We start from the raw sequence: 25,595 nt of genomic DNA, 5'->3' as shown, positions 1-25,595 counted from the left end.
TTGTGTGCTCTTTAATTTATTTGGTGGAAGAAGAAAGGCATGGTGTGTAATGCCAAGAATAGCAGCTGTTTTGGATGTGAAACTAAAATCCTGAGCTCACTGAAGTTAGTTAAAGTGCTTGTTTTCTCAAAGGAGCTGAAGTAGTGTGTCTTTTTGGAAAAGCACCTAGTTATTTTGATATTTTGTGAAGCATTGAACACAATGTAGCTGCAATTTAGTGTTCTACCCTCTGAGCTCCAGAGAGAGGTGTGCTGGAAAAACACAGATGGGGGAAAACTGATGTTGGCCTCCCAATTTACAAACTCAAAGCTGGTTATTATCTGACAATGAAATATGCATTTGCTTTCTTGTGTTTGGTTTTGGAGGGGGATTTTTGTCCCTATATGACTTTGGTGTTATATACGCTCTGATATTGTCTGGCAGGATTTTGAATGGTAGGGTACAAAAGAAAACTGTCTAGTTTCACTGCCCTATTTCCTATGAAAATTAGAATCCTCCCATTTTTAGCTTGTGTGAGGAGATGGTGTGCCTTCCTGTCCTGTGCAGATGAATGAGTGACTAGTGTGAGATCACATGGGAAGCTTGCAGCAGGGCTCTGTCCAGTCTCAGGAAATGTGACAGATCTTTGCTATTGCCAGGTCTCTCTGGCGTGGCGCCTAAAAGTTTTTTGGCATAGTCTTCCCTGAAAGATTATCTGTCTTGGCTGCTATGTTAGTGTGGCATTGTGGCTAGTGGAAGTGATGGAAAGTAACAGTTTAGAAAGATATACAGCAGGGAAATAGAAAGGGGAGCACAGCTATTGAGGGTCTTCATCCATGGCCTTTATGCTGCATGTAGAGCTTTTTGGACGTAGGTAAGTATTTTAGTGTTTTGTGAAAATTGCCCTTGGTTTCACAGCAATAGTTCTTCTTAGCTCTCATCATTTGAGGCTCAGGCAGGCTGCAGGGAGAAAAATATCTGACCTGGTATGATGTGGATAGTGTCACATAGTCTGATGTGTACTGAACATACCTAAAGCAGAGATAGTGTTTTTACATTCTTTTCTGTCTTGCTCAGTACATTGCAGGTCACCTTGGAATAACCTGTACTGTTAGTGGCAGGTTGGCAGGTATGTGCTGAAGGTATGTACAGACATGGACTGTGCAAGGTATTTGTGTTGGGTATTTAACCCCCCTCTCTCCTCTTCAGAGTTGTGCAGAATTCTGATGTGATCACATCTGCATATAATACTGTAGTCTACTGACTCTGACCATTAGTTCATAGTTGTATATAAAGGACATGCCTCCTTGCTAAGAAGCTCAGTATCCATACCACCAGGCCTTCTCTCTTTTTACTCACAGAACTGGTGAGTGGCATCCTCACACTTTTATCTAAATCTGGAGCAGCTTCAGAAGGGAGAGGATACAGAGGGAATCCTTTGTGCAGAGATGGACACATAATGAACACAGACAAAATTAGTTAAGATGAGTGTTTCCCAAGGAGAAGTTTGATGTTGTTCTCATGAATATCTTCAATTGTTTGGTTTGGTTTGCTGGGAACAAGCTCTCCCCATCGGAATGACAGATATTGTTGTCACTGGTTTTACACATCTGGTACTAGTATTTTACTCTTTAGTGTTACTTCTTTTACATTTGCATTGACAAGTTAACTCTTCCAAAGAGAGTAGATCCTGGTGTGGTGTTTTGTATTGAGACATGCAGTGAATGTCAGACATGGACATTTACAAGAACATTATTAAAGCCATAAACTGAAGCTGCTGGGAAGGTCTGAGGGGGAGGAGTGATTCCAAGAAGAGGTTTTTTTTTTGCGTATGGAGTACTTTACAAGTTGAAAGCCCGAAGCTCAAGTTTCTCTCTACTGTAAAGACTAGTGGACTGACTGTAAAAACAATCCTCAGGCCCAGTCATCACAGACTATATTTCTATAATAAAATATTTCAAATGTGTAATCAAAAATCAAGCCTCTGTGTCATTAGAATGACAGAATGTCCATTGTTGGTAAGGCCTTTGGAGAACAAAGCCTGTTTGTCTTTCTCATGCTAATTTACAAAGCCATCCACCTTGGTGGATCCTGCTGTCCACTCATTAGTTGTGTGATTCATTCTTTGACAGCATGCATGAAACAGCATCCTCTGATCTTAGAAGCACTCATGTATTTATACTTAGCAGTGCTTAGATTCCTGTTCAAGAGAGGTCAACTCTCAGTTGCTGTTGATAATAAGGTCTGAGAGATGCAAATCCTCTTCACTCTGGGGCATTTCTTCCAGTGACTCTGGGAACCTAAGGAGACATTAGGAGTGGGTGTCAGATGTAAGTGCACCACCCAGCCTGAAAGCACTGTCTCTATATATGTGTTTCCCCCAGCAGCAGGAGGGTTTGTTATCGATAAGCTAATAATTGAAAATGTAATATCCTGTATGTTTTAACTCTGGCCTGGACCTGAAGCCACATGAATTGGTGGTGCAGACAGGTGGAACTTTACAACTTCCCCAGTGGGATGTACTCCTTGGTGTGACATGGACTCTGTTGGAGTTTCTGCAGCTCCTTTCTCCCCTCACACACTCTTCCCACTACTGCCAGATGATTTTGAAACAGGCTTCTGGGAGTTGATCTCTCATTGCTAGCAAATTGGAGCTAATGCTAGTCATGCAGAGCATTCATGTCTATATCTGGCTTCTGATGTCTGAATCTGTTCCGAGGGCATTTGCCAGAGTCCTTTCACTGGAACCTTCTTTAAAACAACCCTCACAAACTAAAGTTCAAAGTGTGATTCTTAGTCATCTGAAGTTAGGCATGAGCTGAACCTTGGGAATGAGAGACCTACTTAAGATGGCTCATGTTGCTTGCACAGGTATGAGCATGTCAGTGTCTTTGTTAAACACAAGGTAGGACATGAAGGTTTTGTTCAGGACATGCTATCCACTCATTCCAGCAGGCTTTGTATCTTAGGCACTTCTTGCTAAGGTGGGAGATAATTCCTCATAACAGGGCTGTTTGTGCAGGAGTTGGAGGAGGAACAGCAGAGAAGATTTCTCTGTTGGGAGAGGAAGGTGTTATTAGTAGGGAACAGTTCAGTGTGGCTTCATGTAGCACCTTTTTTGGCCAGGATGCCAGGATAAAGTGCTAAGTGGTGGTGTGAGGGAGTTCAGCACATGCAGCTGTCATGCTCTATGGTCACTGCTGTTGTGTGGCTGCTTCCAGCAAACCCTGAGCAGTGAAATCTACGTGCAGGCACACACATACCATAACATAATCAATTTTGCAGGCAGGTGCCAGGTGCCCTCTCTGTTCCACTTGTTACATGTCTGTCCAGCAATGTCACCAAGGTCTTTAACACTCATGATAAGGCGGAGTGCAAATCAGTACAGAGAGTCAAAGACCTTGGTGACGGCACTTTCAAGAGCATGACAAGGCTGCTGGGATCACCAGTTGCAAGCACTGAATTTGCAGCTGGCCTCAGTGCCATTTTATCAGGTTAACTGTTAGCAAGAAATAAGCTTCTTCTGTTTTGAAAGATGGAGATACAGCTTGCTATTGACTCTGAGGCACACTTTCTTTGTTTCTTCCTTCTGTCTACAAGACTCCAAAATACTTTTTTCTGCAGTGCCACAGGATAATAAATTAACAGGTATAATTAAAGCCATCTTCCTTGGTTGCTGCTAAAAGTTGCAGATATCAGCCAGCCTGGCTAGTATTTACTGCATTGCTTTTAGTTTTCAGTGATCCCAAAGGGCATGTTTCTATTTTTCTTGAAGCCAACCCAACTAAACGAAAATGGAGCAATGAAATAGGCAGAGGGAAACAAACATCGCCTAAGAAATTGCATCAGATCTTGGGCTATTATTCCATGTGCCCTGCCTGTCCCAGTTGTTTGCTGGATTAGTATTGCTTGTGGCAGAAGAGACAAACATCAGCTGGGTGGCATTCTTTGCTGATGTTGCACTCTGCTGCACACAGAGATGTTGACACAGAAGGAGTTTGCAGCCTGTCTGGTCAATGCTATTAGTGCTTTTTTTATTTAACAGGTAAAGGATGGTAGAGGGCTCGGGCTAAAGAAGAGCCTTTGGAGAGGCTTTCTGGTGGCTTGTGTATTGCTGTATGATTACAGGGTGCTTGGGGAAACAGGATGTCATACATTATCTGCTAGGTGACATTAAGGTGGTGGCTAACTCCCTTCTCAGTGTCTTGTCCCTAACAAAATTGAGCCCACGCCCTCAAGCTAAACATTCAGATTGGTTCTTATACTTGCCTATGCCTGCCTAATTAGACTGGTTTCCTCCCTGACTTCCTTTGGGAAGAATCCTAGCAAAAACCAGCTAGGCTAGAATGAAGACTAGCAAACCATATATCCAGGTGGCCTTCATGCCCAGAAACACCTCCAAACACTAACTGTGGCAGGGTGGCATTCTTGTTGCTGCACATAAATATGCACTTGGGTTCTCTGATAGTGTGCTCCACAGTGACATTCAGGTCCTTGCCTTTCCTTTAGGCCAGGGGAACAGTGCTGCCAAAAATGCTGCCCTGTGGTATTGGTAAAGAGGTCTTGATTTATTGGGGTAGGTAGGAAGGCTACTTTACCTTTGTGTGTATTCGGTAGCAGTTACCTTGCACTAGCCCTCAGCAGAACTCCCTAGAGCATTTCTGGCTGCTGCTGCCTCCCAGTCCAAAGGATCCCTCCAGGAAGGGGAGTCTGGGACTGTGTGGGAACCACTGTGATTTCTGCTGTGGTCAGATGCAGCCTGTCACAATGAGCAAGTGGAAGAAGTGGCCAATACTGGGTGCTTGGGTTGCACAAAGATTGTAGTTGTTGATTGGGTAGGAGATTCAGGTACACATGTCAGTTTTCCCACATTTGCTTAATTAATTTTTTCTTCAAATCTCTGTGTTACTAAACAGGCATATACATGAATGTTCTTAGAGTTTATTTTTTTAAGTAAATGGAAATTGTTTAGGCAACTGCAGATCTTCTGGAAAAACATTTCCAAAATATTATTGGAAGGGCACTTTAGGTCCCTTACTACGGGCTGTGGTCAAAGTCTCTCTGTGAATCCAAGTGGTGTTATTTTTTCTGTCCTCAGCTGAAACTGGGAGGCTGACAGCCAAGAGATAGGCAAAAGTGGAAAAGACTTCTTATGGCAGCATTGGTCCCAGGTTTTTTATTGGGCAATTAGGTATATAGCTTTAATTAGTTAGGTGACATGATATTTGCATAATTCAGAAAATAGCATCCTGTAATTACAATACAACGAGATACGGAATCATAATTTTCAATAGAGCCTGCTTTCCTTATTATTTGGAAGCCAAGGATGTGATTAAACTAATAAAATTATCTTGATAGATGTCAAAGTACAAAGGTCTGCTGTACTTTAAAATCTGTTTCCTGGAGAATCCTACTTGTTATCCATGGTACTGTTCATGAACAGTTGTTACTATGTGACTTTGCTTAGAGGTTGAGATTGGTAAACACATCTCAGCATAATGTGCTGTATTCTGGTTCTGTAGAACTGGGCTTTAATGCTGTTTTTTGGTCTGAACTTCCTTCATACAGAGATACTTCTGAAGATAGAAGTTCAGAATTATGCCAGCTTGGATTCTAGGTAGACAGTATGGATGTGATAGAGCAAGACTGAAATCTCTTTGAATGGGGAATTGAAAAAACATATGCAGTGTTACTTTAAATCTGGCCTTGCTGTTGTGTCTGAACTATACTAGGTGACAGGAGCTTGAGAAAAATGTTTCTGAGAATCCTGTTGCAGAAGATTGTGTGAAACCTGTTAAAAAATAAGGAAACTGAAAGCTTGTTGGCATAAGGCTGCACTGGCAGTATAATTACTTTAGACCTAGCTAACCTGGTGCTAGTTAATGGCACTGTGTGGAGGGGAGTCAACAGCACCCATAACTACAATTAGCAACAGATATCCAGTAGATACCAAATAGCAATTTTTTAATTTCATTCACTTTTATCTTAACTTGTCTAGATAAAGACACAATGATAAAGAGAGCAAGAATTGCTTACTGTACTTATCAGTAATTAGTATGTGCTGCAGAGGTAGTGCCATCTTTAAAAGTTCTGGGTGTTCTCTTTAGTCTTTAGCCTTGTCTGTCAATGCTGACTTTTATTTTAAACCAGCAAATAAAGTGGAAAACATTAGGTGAACAGTTAAACTTCTCACACTTTGCTGTTATCTCCCTCTTTGTATGGAGTGTTGTCAGTACAGCTTGTTAATGTCAGGATTATGTTGACCAAACTTATGCTATTTTTTAGCCGTGATTTGCATTTATTTTCTGTTTTCCACTCTGGCAAATTCTGCATTTCTTTTCACTGACTTCTAATCTCAGAATCTTAAGAAATGCCTGATTTGTGGAAGATTGCATCGGGTTTGTTTAAGCTGCATTCTGAGGTTGGTTGAGACAGCGGGGTAGAGACTTTCCACATTGAGCTTAGTGTTAGTACTCCCCTAGGAAATATGTAACACTGTTATCTGATGAAAAGTTCAGCTTTCTCAGGGGATTTCTGTGGGCCTGAGCTCTCATGAGAGTGGTGATTATGAAATTGTCCCGTTTGGAAAAAGCCCTGTACGCTTCTGTGTTTGGTTGGTACTGAGGCCAGAGTGCCTAATTTAGGTCTGACCTCCCATATCTCTCAAGTTAATATTCAGCTTTGGAGCAGTCTCTAGTAATAATACATTTTATCTGCAGCATGTATTACAAACACTTATTACCTAATTTTTACAGCATTCCTGTGAGCTAAATAAATAAACAGCTGCCCTCATTCTCAAACACAGTAGGATGTGGCAGTTTTCAATGCAGTCAGGATGCAATAAAAGCTGATGGCTTTTAAAAAATGTTGATGGTAAATCAAGTTCTTTTTTACACAGGCAAGAGGACAGGGCACTGTGTGTCAAATTTTTTTGAAAATCCATGACAGTTCAATTTTTGGGCAATCTTTCATGTTCTATTTAATATTTTTGGTCATAAAATAAGTGATTTTTAGTAGCAGAATCCTGACTAAAATGAAGCAAAATATTCTGCCACTTTTGACAATTTCTTTGCAGCTTTATTAAAATGTGACACTCTCCACTTTGAACCCTAGAGATTTTTGCTGTTGCTGTGTTTTATTGAGTAGTAGTTGTGAATTCATTGAAATACATTTTAAATTAATTTATTGGGTTTTATGTTTATACTTTCATATGTTTTGTTTTCAAAATTCTGGAAAAATCCATTTAATTAAATGCAACAGCTGCAGAATTAAAAAATAGGCATATGCTTATGTATTTACTGAGTGTCAATAATTGATAGAGTTGTTAAAACCTTGTATTGCTCAGGCCTATGTAATCAGGAATTCTCAGCTGCTGAAAAATTGGTGTACCTTTGAAAATTCAGTGGAATGTCACTTATCTATTAGCTGGAGATCTTGCCCAAGCTTTTTTTTATGCTGACCTGGCAGCACTCTGTGTGCTCTGTGTGGGGGAGATTCATGCTGTTCTGTGACACACATCCTCTGTAAACAGCCAGTTTCCTTCCCTTTCTAATTTAGCTTTAGTTTTAAGAATGGAGCAATAAAAGGCCCTTTAAAGGGATTTAAAATAAGACCCTTTCCTGTGAGTTTTGGTGTTTTGTGGTGTTTTTTTTCCTCCTTCTGTTCTTCTAAACATATTTTTAGAGGAACATACTACCTGAGGTAGTATTTAGATGTGTTTTTCTTGACATTGTCAGAAGGTTTATGTAACCACAGACAGTCAGAACTTAATAAGCATAAACTATTATATCTTTGGAGGTCTTTTCCTTATAGTTCTCTATCTATTCTGACAAGTGCAGCTGAAACATAATTGGACCATATCTGAAGCTGACTGAGCATAGATATGTGCCAGAAGGAGACTTGCTCATGGAGCAAAGACAGCTTACTGCAAAGATAGCAATATCTGAAATCTAAGTGCCTGTTCTGGATTGTGCCAACCACCTCCTTAGGAAAGCAGCACTGCTGCCTACCCAACAAAAAGCTGCTTCAGAACAGTAGGGAGAAAAATAAAAAAGTGGATTTGACACTTGAGACCTGGTGTGGACATGGAAGTCCAAGGTCCCTACAATTTTCATTGTAGCAAAGGCACAACCATGTGACAACATGGTCAGCAGCCATCACCTATGGTTTTACCCTGCTCTGTTCACATGCTTCCTGCTAAGCAGGTGGGGAACAGTGTGCTGTAAAGCCAGAGAATACAAAGACAATGAAGTAGCCCTTTAAGACCACAAGTGTCTTCACCTACCTCGTCTTTTTCCTTCTTTTTCATGTAACCTCTACTATTACCTTAAAGTGCAAGGAATTTTACTAGTGTATCCATAGAAATAAGGTGTAAGACCTCTCTGGCAGTACATACTCCATTATTTTCAGGTAATTGCAGTGCTTTCTGACTCTGGTACACAAAATCAGGTTCCTAAAGTACCAGGAGGCACCGCTTTTCTTTGCACCTAGAAGTAATCCAGTCCTCTGTGTAAAGCAGAGTGGTGCAAATGCTCCAGGGTGTATTTTCAGCCAGCAAGTTATGTCAGTACCAGAGGGAAGGACTGGTTAGTATATTGATAGGTCAATAGGAAACCAGCTGGAAGGATGAGCTCCTGAAACTACCAAGGCAGGGTCTGTTTGGGACCATCCTGATGAAATGTAGTATAGTGTCACACTTCAAATGTGAGAGACATGATTTCCAGCTAAAACTTCGTGTGAGTTTGGGCAGTCATTATTTACTAAGCATCTGTTTTTCAGTCTTTCCCAAAGATTGCGAAAGTTGTTAAATTATTTTGAAGTGCTGTTGTTCAACAGTCTGATTTCTAGTAGTGAAGGGCTTGAATAGTTGCAAAGGTTGCCCTAAACTAGGTGGAGAAAACATAATCTTTTCTTTGGTGCTGAAGTTTGAGGGTTTTATTCCCTTCTGTTGGACTTGAGACTCAAAAGCAAACCCAAACAACTATCCGTAATGGTAACTTTGCAGTGACCAACTAAATTGAAATGTAGGTAGCAATCATGGGAGGTTGAAATAATTTGGATGTAGATGTATTTTCAGTGGAAGTAGACGGTGTTTCTGGTTAAACTAAGTGCAGTGTAATGAATGGCTTATTGTTGTTAATCTTCAGCATTTTTTGATTTGTTTTACTCTTTGTTCTGAAGGTGGCTTATGCTGCAGCGTGCTGGAATAAGGAACATTAGGACTTGGCACTAAATTTGAAAGTGTCAGATCTTCCTTAACATAGGAAAAGTAAGAGCTACTATGATCTCCTGACTGCAGGCTTGGTATCTTGCTGAACTTTAGAATCAGTCAGATGTCAGTCAGGTTCCCCGAATTTGTGACAAGTAAAAGGAACAGATAACTGGCAGGATGAGCCTTCACACCCAAGGGAGGGTAGTTTTTTCTCTTCTCGTCAGCCTTTCTGTGTAAGGAGGAACTAATATAAGTGCAGGACAGTCAGGGTGCTTTGATCCTGGAAAACTCTGCCTGCTGTTTTGCTTAAGGTTCATCATTACCCATGCCAGTTTAATGGGAGAAGCTCTTCAAACTGGATAGGTGGTGCTGTGATAATTTTCAAGTAGGAAAATACTGCTGGATACATTCTGCCTGCTTTGTTTTGTTTTTTTTTGTTTTTGCTTGTTTTTCTCATATAAGTATCTTCTGGTTGCATTTGAACTAGCAGTCTCACTGATACATGCTTACATAGCCAGCTTATGAAACGACTTCTGCTATTAGTAATGGTCATTTGATGTCCAGCCCTGCCTTTTCCAGTGATTTGAATTTCTACTAAATTTACAGTCACTTTCTCAAGTAGAAGGAATTCTAGACAGGGTCCTCCTTCGTCACAGCTTACTCTTTCAACTTCTGCTTAGCACTATGCATTTTTAATAGCATAGTGCCATTGTGATTCCTTGTGTGCTTATGTTTGCCATTAGAATTGTGGTGGCATGTGGTATGTGACTGGATGTGATCTAGGCATTTGGTTTTCTCTCTCTACTGCTTGGGGTTTTTTAATAGATTTCACTTTATGAGTTGATGTTTTGAAACATCTAAAACCTGTCTATTTCCAGGACATAATATTCCCAGTGCTGTGAAAATCCAGTCTTAACATCAAAAAAATACTTCCTAACTTTGTAGAAGAACCCATCTTGCCCTGAGCTGGGTTTGACCTTTGGAGGGCCTTCTCTGTAGTTTATACCATCCCTGAATTTATTTGGTTTACCACTCCTAAAAATAATTTTGTTGTAATAATGAAGTATTTTACATTGTCACATCTGTGCTCCATCATCTCTGTGACTGACAAGCCAGTTCAGAGCCTTAGAAATTTGTCCTTATTTTGTGAACATTAGCAGGAGAATTTTCAACCAGTTATAATGCCATGCAATTTGAAGTTCTGCTCAGAATTTACTTCTTAAAGCAATACAGTGACTATTCTTAGGGTGTTTCCTTTAAGCCTACTTAATTTTTTTGCACTGTTGGAAGTCTGCATAATTTCTTTCTGCTTTTTTTGTTGGCAAACTCTATTTCATGGTTGTCTGTGCAGATAACAGAATTTGCCTTGCAACAGGGGAAGTCTTGAGAATATCTGTTCTGAGGCACAATGTGGGGCTTAGGGAGGTGGTTGGGTGTGCCCCTCCTTAGGCAGGAGCTCTGCAGGCTGTGTTTGCTGGCAGGGCTGTGGCGGCCAGCCTGAGGATTTTTCCTCTGTGCCTTGTGTCTTGGCTTTCTGATGCAGAGTCTTTCTCTTGTCATGTGAGTCATACAGGAAGAGGGCCTGATGGCCTTTGTACAAAACAACTGCATGAAGGGATGTAATAGCCTTTGATGCTGGCTTCCCATGCAGGGTAGAGGTGGGATCTTGGCTTAATGGGCTCAGCATGCCTGAAGTCAGTGTACCCTCAGTGAAGGCTAGCTGAGGACTGGTTTGTATATGTGCATTAGTACATGCTGAGAGCTGTGCTTTCTGCCAGAGTAATTGTTCTGGACTATATTTAAAGCTCTTCCAAGCAAAAATCATGACTTAGAGAGGAATAGAAGTGGTCCTGATGTCACAAGATGAGAGGGAAGACCTGGGCCTGTTGCACAGAATTTCCCTTTCTCTGAGGAGAGATGCTAGCTGGTGGAGATGGATGGCAGGCTGCCTTCTCTTTACTCACATCACTATTTGGCATGGCATACAAAGATGATGGACCCTGGTTAATGGGGTGTTCACTTTGGTATTATCTAGTGTCTGCAGAGGCAGCACTGTTTGATGTGTGATGGCTTTCAGGGCAGAGAGCTGTAGCCTGCTGTAAAACAGGTCAGGCCTTGGCTGCAGAAGGAACAGAACTTTGACTGTGAGCAGATTAGGCTTGTATTTTCACACTAGTTGATCCTGCACAACAGGCCTGCTGAGCTGCTTCATTTCTTGTAAGCAAATCAGAGTATGGCTGTCCAACTTTTTCAGAAGACAGTTTAGCTCTTGCCAGAATTAATAGGTACACAGGTAGCTCTGAGAGCTATTCTCACCTCACAGGGGGAAAGCTGCCCCAGAGTAAAAGAATAATTAAAACATAATGAGTGCTAAAAAGGCCAAGAGCCTTAAAAAATATTCCTTTATCATGCTTTTTGGATGTGCTGTCCAAGGTTAGGAGTATTACGAAGGCAGGTGAAAATTTGTTGCTTGCCCAGCACTGCGAGAAGTTTTGCTTTTCACATTGTCAGTCAGGGTTATTGGCCTGGTAGGGTACAGTGAAGTAGCATGGTTCACCATTAGGAGATTGCTGTTTCCTCTGGATGGTTGTCAGTTTACTCTGGATGGTCATATAATTACAAGTCATTCGGTCTTTGGTTCTGCTGGTGAAATTATTTGAGAGCCCATTTTTATTTTTGTGGAAAGTAGCTTCAAACATCTTTTGTCAATAAATCACAGTGATAGGTAAGGAGTGTGAAAATCAATCCAGGTGTTCAAGTGCACCTCTCACCTATTCAAGAGGAATACTTCTCAGATAATGAAAAATTAATACAGACTTCCAGTGTACAAGGTCATTCTGTGGCAGCATTTGGTTTGCCTGCCCTGGTCATCTCACCATGTGAGGGTTTCCTGAAAGACACATGTCTAGCTAGAATTTTTGTAGTGGTCGTGTGTGCTACAAGTAAATGCTCTCACTGCTGGAGCTGGAGGTTCTGCTTGTTTTCTCAGCTTCACTATCTCCATGGGCTTGTGTTTTCCAAATCTCCTGTTGCTGGAAGTATGATCAGTGAAAAAGCAGTGCCCTGGGTGAAGTGGGCGTGTTTGACTAGGGTGCCTTGTGACCTTGCTCTCCAGTCACACCTCAGCACAGTTTTGCACAGACATGACAGCCTGCTTTGCAGTCTGACTGGGCCTTCCCTTCCTGTAGAAGTGCAGTTTTACCTGAATGGGGAGCTTTGAATCTGGAGTCTTTGAACAGGGACAAGAAAGTACATTCTTTGCTTGCTTGATATTCTTCCTTGCTTTGCTCCTTCTATGAATTGGTGGAGACAGATGCTGAGCTGGGAACCCAATTCTCTTTTTTTTTGTCTCCTTTGGGCACTTGTGAAACCTTCCTGATTCTAAAGAATGAAGCTAAAGTGGCTCATGCCTCATCTTACCTTACTGTTTCATCTTGCTGTGACACCTTAGTTGCTGTAACAAAAATGATTGTGTTGCCCTATGAACAGTCTCTGGCAAGAAATAAGGGTCAGAATTTCATACCAGCTTCTGTGTTGCGTTGATATTTGGCTATGATGAATACAGCCTTAGCCAAGGGCTAGCAAGTCTCCCCAACTGCAATGAATATAAATGAAGTAACGTAATCGTTTTCAGTCTTGCATGTTTAATCAGTAGAGAGGAGTCTCCTTATGACAAAAAGCCATGTCCATAGATCAGACATATTGGCCTGCTTTCCTCATAGCTGCGAATTAAGTTAAGGCATGAAGCTGCTTCTCCCCTTCCCTTCATTAGTTTTTTATAGAGAGTTAAGGTATGTGAAACTGGGAAGTAGATCTGGCTGTCACAGTGTTTTCATTGACCTTGTTAGCTTTAAAGTGGCTGAAAACCTGGTATATTTTAGATGATGGGCAGAAACCTCACAAATTAACATGAGACCTGGTGCGCTTTGTACTCTACAGTGGATTGAGATAACATTGAATTCCATTTGCATGCCTTTTATTTTTAGAACACAGTGTTCAGGATATGAAAAACATAGCCACAATTTCTGTAGGGTTCTGTTTTCCCACCCTGCTGTTTAATTTTAAAGGACACTGCACCATTAAGTTTCTGGAGGAAGTATCTGGCTTCACAGTGAAAGAAGAAAGAATGGGAGAGAAGTTTGATAAAAGAGTCTTGTCCTATAACCTGCCCCTAGAAGCGTTTCTTCCTTTCACTTGTCTGTGGATCTTCCCAGTACTGTTGGAAATTTACTGCTTACTATGGGACCTGTTATGATCATACTTGTAGTAGAATCAGCAAATTAAAACTGATACCCAGCCATGGCTCTTCTTGTGCTTTGACCCACCTTTTGAGCTTGGGAAAGTAACTGGGGATGTGTAACTGGAATGAGGAAAATAAAACCTTGTGGCTTTTGGACCACAGATACTTCCTTCACTGCACAATCAGTGTTCAGCTCTGGTCTGTATGGAACTGGAGAGCTGATTTTCTATTTGTTTAATAATGCATATTTTTATTTTGATGTTCATTTTAATAAGTAATATAGCAAGCAAAGAGATTGTTGTTCTTCACTAATTCATGTGATTGTCTTGAGCTCTTTGAATACATTTTGGGTTTGTTTTTTCTTTTGTCACAAAGATTTGATTCTTAAGCAAGGGCTGACTGGCCTACCACTGTGCTCAGGCATAAAGGTTCTGGAAAGGGTTGTCAGTAAAATGTAAATCTTAGGTTGTAATGATGTGTTACAGTAGGAGATGCTCTTCAGTATGAAAATCCAAGAGTTTCTGGTTTTGATGCCTAGAAGGCAGCCCCCAAGGTTCGCTTGAACTGTGTGGAAATGAAGGACAGCTGTGCCTTTTGTGAAAATAATATCCATGAAATGCTGCCATGTGTGATTTTCTTATCCTGACTGGTGACTTCAGAGAGCAAGAGACATTTTGTGGTTAAGGCATAAGACCTCCAGGTCTGGGAGTTCTCAACTGTGCTGGAAGCTTCCTTATGTGACCATATGAAGGATCTTTCTCCCTGTCCTACATGGGATATGGACATCACTTCTGCTTGTTTCATGTGCATGGGGATGGTCTCCTGTTGCATTGCCATACTATGTCCAAACTGGAGCTAATTACAGCACAGGCATTTCAGCCCTGCCAGACCTGTTGGTTTTGGGGGTTATTTGCATGGTTTATAAGCAAAAGTCTCTGTTCTCTGCTATTGCTCCCTTGATGTTAGGACTGAAACTGTAAAAGCTGTTTGCCATGGGGAAAAGCTGTCTCAGTATTATTTCTGCTGACTATACCACCACTGAGTCAGCAAGATGGTTCACATCAGTTTTGACAGTCTTTTGAGTGTGTTTGCTCAGCGTAACCTCAAGTTTATCTCCCCATTTGTGCCTAGGGCTTAGCTTGCTTGCTTGGGCTTATGGTTTCAGTCAGGAGGATGAACCCTGTGCCGGGAGTGAGGGAGCCTGCAGGAATGCAGCTCCCTTGGTCTTCTGTTGAAGATAAAGCTGAGGGGCAAGGAAAGGCTGCATCCATGTCAAAGTATGTGGAGAGATTGGTCTCCAGTGCATTGTTCTGTGCCCACCAGCTTGCAGTGGGTGACTGTAATGATGCTCTTGGCCACTCTCAAGCAAGAGAGGTGACATGCAAGTTATATCATGTTTGAGCTGACATTTTGTCTTGTCTATTTGAGTAACTTGATAGTGTGTCTAAATGTTTATGGCAGAATAATATTGCAGTAGTAGGCCCGTGGTAGTAAAATGTCTTCTTCCATCTGCTCCAGGTGTTTGGATTATTAAGTAACCTTGATAGTAGCCTTCAGAAGATGTACCGGTTTCTTTTGTTTTCTGTTTTGGAGGGCTTTTTTCCTAAGTAATGCTCTTTTGTTTCCTTAGGCCCTAGTGGGCAAGCAGTCATCTTGGATGGGAGTAACTGTTTTCAGGAGGAAACCTGTGCTAAACCTTGACTTTTTAAGGTTTCTGGGGGAGAATATAGATGCATTGCAGTGTTCGGTGCTTTCTGTTGTTTCATGTGCAAGCAGTTATGCATGCCTCCATAATTGAGAGGGGTTGCATAAGACACTGACCCACAAGTCCTGGAAGTAGGACTAGATGGGGTGGGGGTGAAAATGCATGGTACAAAAGGCTGGCTGTGTGCTTAGGACACTGCAGCCAGGACTGTGGTGTTGGGATTTGGTCCCTTGGTCTCGCAGAGCTTTCACATGTGGTCTTGGGTGGTGATCATGGCTTCATGATCAGCTGTCTGGAAGCCAAACACTGCCCCACAGTTCTGGTAACCTTGTTCTGTTTCCTTCATGGTTTACTCCAAATGATGATGAAAACTCGTTCAGGTGTTTGTAGTTCCTTGGAAGGCAGCATTGATTTTCAGCAAATTTTAGTGCTAAGTGAGTCTGAAAATGCTTGGCCTGACAAAAAGGACAGGGGATGAATGCTCTGCTAATGCTGGGCTGGTTAATTACAGCTGTGAAAGATGGTGGCTCTTTGTTATTCCCCCTCATGATTAAAGGCAGGTCAGCAGGAATCTCGGTGTAGTTCAGATTGTATTGCTGCAATTGCCTATAGAATATGTCCCTGACCAAGAAAATCATGCCTCCATGTGGGAAAAAACCTCAAAGCCAAACTCAGATAAAACAGACTAGCCAAACCAAAAAGCAACATATCACTGAGGAAACAGAAAAGTGGAAGAATTATTGCTTGGCTACTATTTTTTTTCCCCCATAAGGCATGTGGCCCTTTAAGAGAAGCTTGAAAAATATCTTAAGTAGGGGCAGATTCAATGAAAAAGCTTGCAAACATCTGATCTCTGCATGCCATTATGCCTTCAGTCACATCCCCCCCCCCCCACACACACTTTGTCCATCTGACTTTCTGAACAGTTGATGATCTCACCAAAAAATAAACAAGCTGCAGAAGTGTTTAGGGATTTTGGCACATGTAGGAAGTAACCAAGGAATGGGGGTGGGGGAAGTTTTTCCTCCACTTGCAGTGAAGCAGGGTGCTTTAGCCTCTGCTGGAAAGAGAAGGATGGTTTTATGTTATTGCAGGAGCCAGATATTTTCCCAGCCTTTTCCTGGGTAGGGAGTGGAGGTGATGGTAGATTTGCTAGTGGGGTTCAAGTGGGGCGTTTGCACAGCGTGCTCAAAACCAGCACATTCATGAGTGGTCCTGCTGCGTGGGAGAGAGGAAGGCAAGGGAGACACTTTTGCCCCAGAGTAACCTCCGCCTTGCCTCAGCTGAGGCGGGTGATTTACTTTTTCGTGTGGAACAAAAAGGCAACGGGGAATTTGTAACTGGATATGTAGATGAAGGAGCAATGACCGTCAGTAACCCCATGTACTTCGTGCCGCAGGAGCAGAGCGCGTGGTTCCTCCCCTTGTCGGCTCCTCCGGCAGGATCAGCCTGGGAGGCAGAAGTGGCACCCGAACCGCCGGGTCTCCCTGTCACCTCTGGTGGCACCCCGAGTACACACCATACTTCTTCCTGATGGGGCTCATTAGTGACAGTATCACCTGCTCCAGCTAAACCAAAGCCAACCAACAAAAAAAAAAAAAAAAAAAACCAAACAAAAAACTAACAACAAAAAAACCCAAACAAAAAACCCAAAAAAACAAAACACAAAAAACCACCAATGAACAAACAAAAACAGAAAGAAAAATCCCAAAACCAAACAAACAACCACAACCAAAACACAAAAAAACCAAGCCAAATCATAAAACCCCTCCTGTATAGGAGGTGGGGGGAAAAGTTCTTACAGCTGTCCCCTATAGGAGGGTAAAGGTACAAACCCCTGATTCCTCCATATCATTACTTTCTCTTTAGGGGTCATTGTTTTCAACTATTTGCTCTGGGTTGCAGCATCCTGTCTTCCTAAAGTAGAAAATACAGCATGACACCTAGCTAGTTGTACCTCAGTCTGGAAATCTTCACTCTGGTAAATCCTATAGGACTTGGTCTCTCACCTCCTCCTGGCGTAGGTGCTTTGCTCATCACTTCTTGTTTAAGCATTACGAGATAGAATTGTCCTCTCTCTCTCTTACAGGAAAAAAGCAACAACAAAAACCAAACCAAATTTACTAAACACTGCTCCCTGTCCCCCACCCCCCACAACCAACCACAAAACAAAGAAACCAAAACCAAAAAACCAAAACAACTATAGAAAAAAAAAACCACACAAAAAACCAAACCCACACACAAAACCCAAGAAAACAACCCAAAACAGTGTCAGCTCTGAGCATCAGCTTCTAAAGATCCAGTTTTGTGGACTTCAGTAGTGTGCTTGGATTATTATTTCCAGATGGTTCCCCTTTGCTGTGATGTAAGTACAAATTTGTTTCAAAGTCAAGAGTTGAAACACTGATGGCTTGAGAAGGTGAAGCAGTTGGGAAAGAAAATGGAAATAATGCTGCAAATATATTTTTTAATTCCAAGTAGGTAAGATTGTTTCCTCAATCTGTCCTTCAGTATCATACCTGTGTGTCTGCATATGTCAGACTTTGAAATTAGTGATAGAGTACATCAGCTGTTAAAATAATTAACTAAAGGCTAGTAAATCCCTTAGTGGTCCATGTACCAGCTCAGTCCCATGTTCAGTAGCAACACAGGGATTAAGTGCTAATGCTGTAGTAGGTTTCAGATCAAGGGAGCAACTTGGTATGCCTTGCTTCTGTGTATGTATGAGCAAATTGACCTGAAGTAATGATGTTAATGGGAGTTGGTTTTGAAGGTTGATTGCTTTTTTTTGTTGTTGATTTGGGGTTTTATTTGAGACCAAGACATGGATTGACTTTTCTGAAGCCTGCCAAGTTTCAGAGCCCTTTACCAGCAGCTCCTCTTTCTTTTGTGCTATGGTTTGTGTAATTCCCTCTCCCCTGTTTATCAGCTTGACTTTTCCTGTTCAGTGCTCTCACATGAGTTTCCTTTTGGCTTTGCTGTGACCAGATTTTTGCTTGTTTTGTCATTTTCCAGACTTGAAACTTCGGGATTTCCTGATTGACAATGAGACATTCTCTGACTTCCTCCATCATAATGTGTCCATGCCATCATCTGCCATAGAGGAGCTACTGGATGCAGGGGTCAACCTCCAGCAGGTAAAGAGTACTTTCAACTCCTAACATAATGCTTATCTATTGTTTGTTTAGCTGTAGTGCCAAGATCCACAGTGCTGGACCCCTCTGCTAGGTGCTGTAGAAACACAGAGGAAAATGTATTCCCTGCTTGTGTCTTCCCTCTTGCCCTCAATTTACTGTCTTATTTGATTTTAAGCTGTAAAAGGACACTGGGAACATAAGTAAATGTTTTGACCTGCATAAGAGAATAGTACCCTCAGGCTAAACTGAATTTCTTCCTTCCTCTTTTTTTTTAAAAAAGGGAAGTAAAACATTAATTAAGCTGCTAGCCATGTCCTGACTGTTTTCAGCCACTCAGCCTGGACTGGAGCAGGGTTTCTAGGTCTTGCTCTGCTTTACATTCCTGTGCAGCAGAAGGAGCTCTATTTTTAAGTTTGTGGCCAATGCATTAAGACAGATATATTGTAAATTACATAGTACAAAAGTCCTGCTATCCAGAGTGCTCCATGATTGCAGTCATAAACATAGTGAGTGGTGACAGTGGGCTAGAGGCCCTTCATGCGATGGCTGTCATTGTCAAGCTTGTAACATGTTTTTTGCTAGGCTTGATGAATTAGTCCACCAGTGTCCTTTCTAATGCAGAAGTCAGAACAGATTTCAAAGGATGACCCAGAGTTCTCTTGAAAGAATGCAAAAGATAGTATGCAAAAGGAGGAGGAAATCTGTTTTGATTGTCAATTCCATATCAGATCTCTTCATTGAAGTGGAATGGATTAATTGTCCTTTTAGTCTTTGTTTTCCTGTAGTTACAGCTGCTGTCCCTCTTTGCACACATTGTCTTGTTCTCCAGTGAATTCTTTCAAGCCATCTGCTTTAGTGCAGTTTGATAAGTTATCCTACAAGTTAAGGATACATTCTACTAAAAATCTAGAACATAGAAAAAATTCTTACCCATTTTAGGCTGCAAGCTTTGTTTTACTTGAAAATAATTAGATTAAGACAGAATCATGCTACAGATGGTTCTGGGAGGGTGACGGGAAGACTGCAGCAATAGCATTCTTATCATTCTCCCTAAGTGGAGAGGCAGAAAGATTTTTCAAACAGGCAAAACCCGCAAAAAACCTCACTGTACATTGTGTGACTGCCATTGGTTGTATATGGAAATGGAAGGAGGAAAAAAGCTTAGCTTTTATCTACATAATGTGTCTGAAGGGTGGTGAAAGACTGGTCAGTCACCTTATTCTTCCTTGAATGCTTCAGGCTGTGCTCTTGTGTGATTCTTGAGCTGATTCTGCTAAAGCACTGGGAGTGATTCTGCTAAAGCACTGGGAGTGATGCTACTAAGTCATAACAGCATTCTGTGCTTAGGGATGGCAAGAAGAGCTAATCTGAGCACCAGGATGTTAAGCTGCAGAGCAGTGGCCCACGAAATTTGCTGTGAGCAATTTTCTAATACAGATGGTAACTAGAGATGCAGACCTCTCCCTTCCTGAAGAAGGACTTTATCTGACTCACAAAATGGACATCTTTGATTTTGCTGGAGATCTGGTTTGGAGATCTGACCTCACTGCTGAGCTGCTTAGTGACTTCAGTATTAATAGGCAGTATTTGTTAGGTCTCTGAATGAGTGGGTCACAGCTTCATTCAGAAGTCGTGGTAAAAGGGCCTATCCAGAGTATGCCAACCTTTCACAGCAAATACTGCCTGCTTCTGCTGTCTGTTGGTGTCCTGGGGTTGTTCAGTGAGGCCAGAAATTATGCTCACAAGTAAGGAACTGAAGTCTCCAAGGAGATGGGACTGTTCACTGGTGTTATTGTAATGACAGCACTCCAGTATGTCCAGCAGGGTTGTGTATCTAGCATACTGAAATTAGTGCAAAGAGATCAAAGCGACCAAAGCCTTGTCTTGATGGGCATGTTGCTTCCTGGGGCTGAGTGGCTCAGCCTTGTGTTTTTCCAGTCATGGTAGGTGTGCTCAGGAGGGTGTGGGATTTGGAAGGTGCCTGGGTCAGCAGTGGGCAGGCAGCTGTGTAATCAAGCCTGGTATGCTGCAGTTGTCCAGGTGTGGCCAGACAGCTCTTGTGTGGGAGGTGGGAATAGGTCCTGTCCCTCTGAAAAGTTGAAGGCACAGTGAGGTCCTGGGCTAGTGCTGCAGCACGATGCATTGACTATCAGTGAAGAGTTAATAGTAATGGCCAGTGCATATTCTGCTTGGAACAAATCTCTGTTTCATGAAGCAGGAAAAGTCCCAAGGAGAGAATTGTATGACATGTAAGGACAGAACAATTACCTATGACTACTTTCAGGCATGAGCCTGGCATTTTGAGAGTCCTTAGGGGACTAAACCTGTCATTTAAGATGTATTTTTGCCTGCTGAAGACACCATGGGTTAAGATGACTACAAGTGGTTGGAGAACTTGCTGACTTGGGGAGACTAGGTACTTCGGGATGGATAGGTAGGATGTTTTTTCTAAGGTCTCATGCTCTGTGGATCTTAGTGCTTGAAAAGAGCAGCTTCTCACCAAAAGAGCCTAAACTCTGTGTGAAAAAGGTGGACATTTTCGGAATGATGGAAGGTTGATCATCTTCACTTTTTGTGAATGAACACTGAGGCACTGGGAGACACTGTTTTTTCTATATGTCCACCCAGGAAAGCTTGTTCTGGGAATGTTATTTTAGTGCCCCACAAATATCTCCTTTTCAGCATGACTATAACACTGGTAGTAATTTCTCTGCTGGCAAGAAAAAAAGCACCCGGAATTTTCAAAAGGCAAATCTTTTGATGTCAGAGCTGTGTGGCATTGAAAGATCTGATTTTTGGCATATGAATATGGACCAAAGTTAAAGGTTTGTATGAGTTTTGGATTAAAAATCCCTTCTCTCTCCTGTCAGTTCAATTTGCTTGTTTCCTGAACATAATGCAGTTTTTCCTCCTGATTGTACATACCCCTTTGGTTTTGACAGATGAAAAATTTCAGACTTACCAGCCTGGTTCAAGAGCTGCTAACTCTTCTGGAATGTAGATCAATCCTCTTTAGTTGTTGTAAGTTGGGCAATGCACTTATGAAATGACAGAAAGAAGAAATTAAGTATACAGCTGTTGTTACCTGTGCATTTACAGTAAAATGGTTCCATCCGTCTAGCCCTGGGGCAAACAAAAGTTTCTTTCCAATAGTAAATTGTGGATTTTTCCTTGTCTATCACCTTTGACAAGTATGCAGCTTTATGGCATGGACTTTGTTGTTCAGCAAACATGAAGCTGGTAACTGACCTTATTAAAAGAATTTGTTTATCAGGTCTGAAACAGTCTGGTGATAACTCAGAGGGATTTTATCAATTTCGTTAATAAGGTGATTGCATGTGGATTAGGAAACATTATTGACAAGGAAACCATTACCTTAAGAAAAATATGCCTGTGAAGGAAGACTCTAGGATCTTATCTCATTTGTTGCAGCCAGTAAGATAACTTTTTTTTTCTGATACATTATCTGCTCAAAAACACTGTAAAACGGTTGTCTCAGCAGTTAGTGAGTAGATACTTCAGAGTTAAGGGAGATGATTCTGACTCATTACTGCATAGAAAATGTGGCTGGCAGATATGTCAAAGTAGTTTGGGACATAGGTCTTTTGCCCTTCACATAGATTTGCCAGACTTGTGTCTGGTCACAAGCCTTGTTTTTTTTTCTCTGTGGATCATTTCCCAGAAAACTGAACATTAGGCAATGCATGTCCCCCTTGGTTGGAGGAAATGGCTGCTGTGGAGGACAGGATCAGAGCTGCTTTGTGCATATTTAGAGGAGAGTGAAGAGGGACCTGCCTCCCCCAGGACTTCTCTCCCATGTTCTCGGCAGGGAAGGGTTTTTCTTGGAACTGAGCTGCATATGAATAAGGGCTGCTCAACCTGTAGAGGCTGCTCAACCCTCACCTCTATCTGGAAATGTTATGAATGGCTTGCTTTGTCTGAGCAATAACCAATTTTTTTGTTGAAGTCTTAGATGAAGGCATGCTTTTTCCACTTTCATATAGGTCATTGTGTCTGGTTATCGAATGCGACTGAGAGATCTCTGCAATAGCTCAACATCATCTGAATTTCTAACGATCCAAAATCAGACGGCAGCCATGGACTCTGAAGCCTTCATTTGCACCTTGTCAAAGGAAAAACTCCATGCAGCTGAGCAAGCCTTCCGTGCTAATCTGAATCCTTTGAAGCCTCTTTGGGTGAGTTCACTGGCTGCACCAGTGAGAGTCTGTCATTGACACAGTGACATTTTCAATGTCTTTCAGTCTAGGAGCTCATCCCTGCATTTCCAGAACTGCTTAGAGGCAATTAGGAACAAGAATGATGGTTACTCTTTGTCATGGGAGCATGAACAACATGCTTCTTCCTGTCATTCTTATCCTTCCTGTTCAGTCTGCTACTTGCACAGCATAAGTGTACGTGGTCTGCAGTTCAGTTTGTCAAGGGGAAGGTCTTTATGCTGCACAGTAACAGCCTCTTGGTTGTCCCTGTGTTCTAGTCAAATGTTGTATCTTGGCTGGTATGAGTCCAACTATAAACCTGGCTTTGCTGAGCGCTAAAACCACCGCTCTCTGCCCTTAGCATGGGGCCACTGAGTGCAGAAGTTTCTAGCCACTGACAGGCCACAACCTTTAAGCAAGTTTAAATCATATGAAGCAGAGTCAAGTTTTAAAGTCCTGTTTTCAAAAATCAACCAATGGAATGGATATTGGAGGAAGAATTCACTGAACTTCAAGAAAATATATTATTTACAGGGTAACTGGAGACTAGAGTAGACTTGGATCTAGGAAAATCCAATAATGTTTTGCTACAGATCTGCAATATCTGTTAAAATATGGAAGTTTGAGGAATTCAGTGCTAGAAATGACAGAAAAGTGAAGAAGGGATCACAGAACCAACTCTGTTACCCACTAAAACAAATATTCTTTTGTCTGCTGTGTGAGATTTCAGATTTGATGAGCCTTTCAGTACTCAAAGTCATGTACCACTTGCTTGGCTTTGTCCCCAGTCAAAGAGGGTCATTATCACGCACTGGAATCATATTTCTCTCCCGCACACTGTGTCGCAGTCAGTGACTTCTTCTCTCCACAGCTCATCTTCTGTTTTCCACATGTCCTCCATCTGCACTTTGTCTTTGCTGCTGGAAGAGCAAGACAAGCCATAAGCAATAAGAGATGGGGCGACAGCGCTAAAATTGTAACAGAGATGGGCTGTTTGGAGAGGACTCACTATAACTTCTTACTTGTCATCAGTTGTATAGGTATATGCACATATATACATAATTTACATTAATTAAACCATTCAAAGGTGCTAGAATTCTGGGGTCTGATGGGGCTGAAAATAGCCAGCTATTGTACCACTTAGAATTGGTTTTGTGGGCCCTGTGGAGACTGTCTTGCTATTCTTATTTATGGAAGCTTCTGCAGCTTAGCTGACAGAAGCAGATATTGAGTGTCTGTGTTCTTAGGTCTATATTGTTTGTGGGTGAAAGGAAACACTCATAAGCCACTTTGTGCCTCTTGGCAACAGCAGTTTAGATTTAAGACATTATGTGCAGTTTTGAGGGGCTTCTGAGAAGCTGGCTCATGATCTTGTCTTTAAGGGGAAAAAAGCAGGAGTCCAGAAGCCAGCAGTTCTAAACCTGCTGTTGTTTGGTAAAGGTCCACAGTTTTCCTCAGAAATGTGTCACAGTGTATCTGGTAGTTAAGCTGCCGTAATGCATCAGTGAGTGAAACAAAAACTAACTGGTTTCAATGTGGCCAGACAAAATGGATAAATTAACTGTAGGATCACAACCAACACATTTGAAACTTAGTGTCTTTAGAGGCTAAAAAGTGCCCTGACCTGCAGTAACATCCTTGAACAAAGAGGGAACTTTCTGCTTGTGAACAAAGGAGGCTTTTGGCACAGTTTATTGAAGGCATCGTGTGTCAAATCTTGGGCATGCACACTGAAGATAGCATGCTCTGTATCTACTACAGAGTCTGTAAACCAATGCCAGCAATTTGTCAAGATTTTTTTTTTTGGTCTGAATTCCTTCGATGTACTTCACGGCAAGGCATTTCAGTAAGCAAAGTAAGGGCCAAGTCAAATGCAGGTGCAACAGCAATTTGGAGACAGGTTTTTAGCTTATGTAATTGGACATAGGCTTCACTGATTGTACTATTTTGTGATTTATGGGGAGGCAGCATATTAGTACAAGGAGGTTAATACAAGGGCTTGAAGCTATGTGCAAGAACTCTGTAAATTCAACACCAAGGGCTTGAATTGTAAACTGGAAATTTGTGCCTCTGATATCTGGGCAGTTAAGTGGCTACAGTTTCTTGAAATGTCTTAATACATATGACTTAGCCTGACATCCACCTGCTTGTTTTTTTCCCTTCTTCATTCCTGTTTGTTATTCCCTCTGCAAGATGATGCAGTAAATTTCATCATGGAATTGATCCGGATTAAAAATGGCTGACCTGATTGTATGTTTACACAAATATTTATGCTAAAACATGAAGGGGAGAGTGCAAGATTTAGAGCCCTATGATCAGGGAGTGAGTGTGTGGGCTGAGATGCTGATGACAGCACTCAGTTCTGCTGGCTTAAAATGTGTGTGCATTTGCAGCTTCAGGGAAATGCTAAATGTTCTAAGTAGCTCTCAAAAATGCAGTAATTACTGGCAAATTATGGACAGATCAAGGTTGTAAAAAAATAAATTAAAGTGCATGCATGATAAAATGCATGAACTCTAAATGTCACAGCACTGTTTTTATAAAAAGAAAGGCAAGGAATAAACATTTTACCTACCTGCTCCTCAGTTCTATCCAGAACACCTTGAGTGTTGCCCAAAGGGCAGTGATACAGTTAAAACAAGAACTTCTAAATAAAATTTCATCCTAGGATTCTAGTTCTGTCGCTGATCTTTTGTATTGCATGGATTTAGCTTGTTCTGTAGGATGCAAAAACAGAGCCAAGCACATGGAAGTATGGTAGGGAGGTTAAAGTATGTGTCCTTACTCTTTTTCATGTAAGAACCTACTTGAGGCAGGTGTTCAGATCAAAACTCAGGAGAAAATCTCGGTATGATCATGGGGCACCAAGGTGCAGTTTCAAAAAGTCCCTATTCCATGGCCCATATCTTAATCAGCATCCATGCTCTGAAGCCTTTTGACCAACAATACTATAGAACATAGCTTATTGTACAAGCTCCTTATGAACACATAATCTCTTCTTTTGGCTTGCCTTGCACTGGCTGAGTGAGACTGAGGCAGGAGAAGCTGGTTTGAGAACAGTAGTGAAGCATGTGACTGCATATTACATATGATTTCATGCATGCAA

The 25,595-nt window shown here is 41.7% G+C and overlaps 1 protein-coding gene across 1 annotated transcript in view; it reads left to right on the top strand.

The window, feature by feature from the left end:
- The window catches only part of ABCA1 (ATP binding cassette subfamily A member 1), a 92,123-nt gene that overhangs the window by 26,218 nt on the left and 40,310 nt on the right, over positions 1-25,595 (top strand). Inside the window, exons 6-7 of the mRNA XM_066568776.1 lie at positions 18,151-18,272; positions 22,277-22,468. Of these exons, the coding sequence (XP_066424873.1) occupies positions 18,151-18,272; positions 22,277-22,468 (314 nt within the window). The remainder of the gene's footprint in view (positions 1-18,150; positions 18,273-22,276; positions 22,469-25,595) is intronic.

Source organism: Molothrus aeneus, chromosome Z, assembly GCF_037042795.1.
Source record: "Molothrus aeneus isolate 106 chromosome Z, BPBGC_Maene_1.0, whole genome shotgun sequence".
NCBI lineage: Eukaryota > Metazoa > Chordata > Aves > Passeriformes > Icteridae > Molothrus > Molothrus aeneus.
Note: the sequence above shows the minus strand (reverse complement) of the source record. Positions and strands in the feature narration are given on the sequence as shown.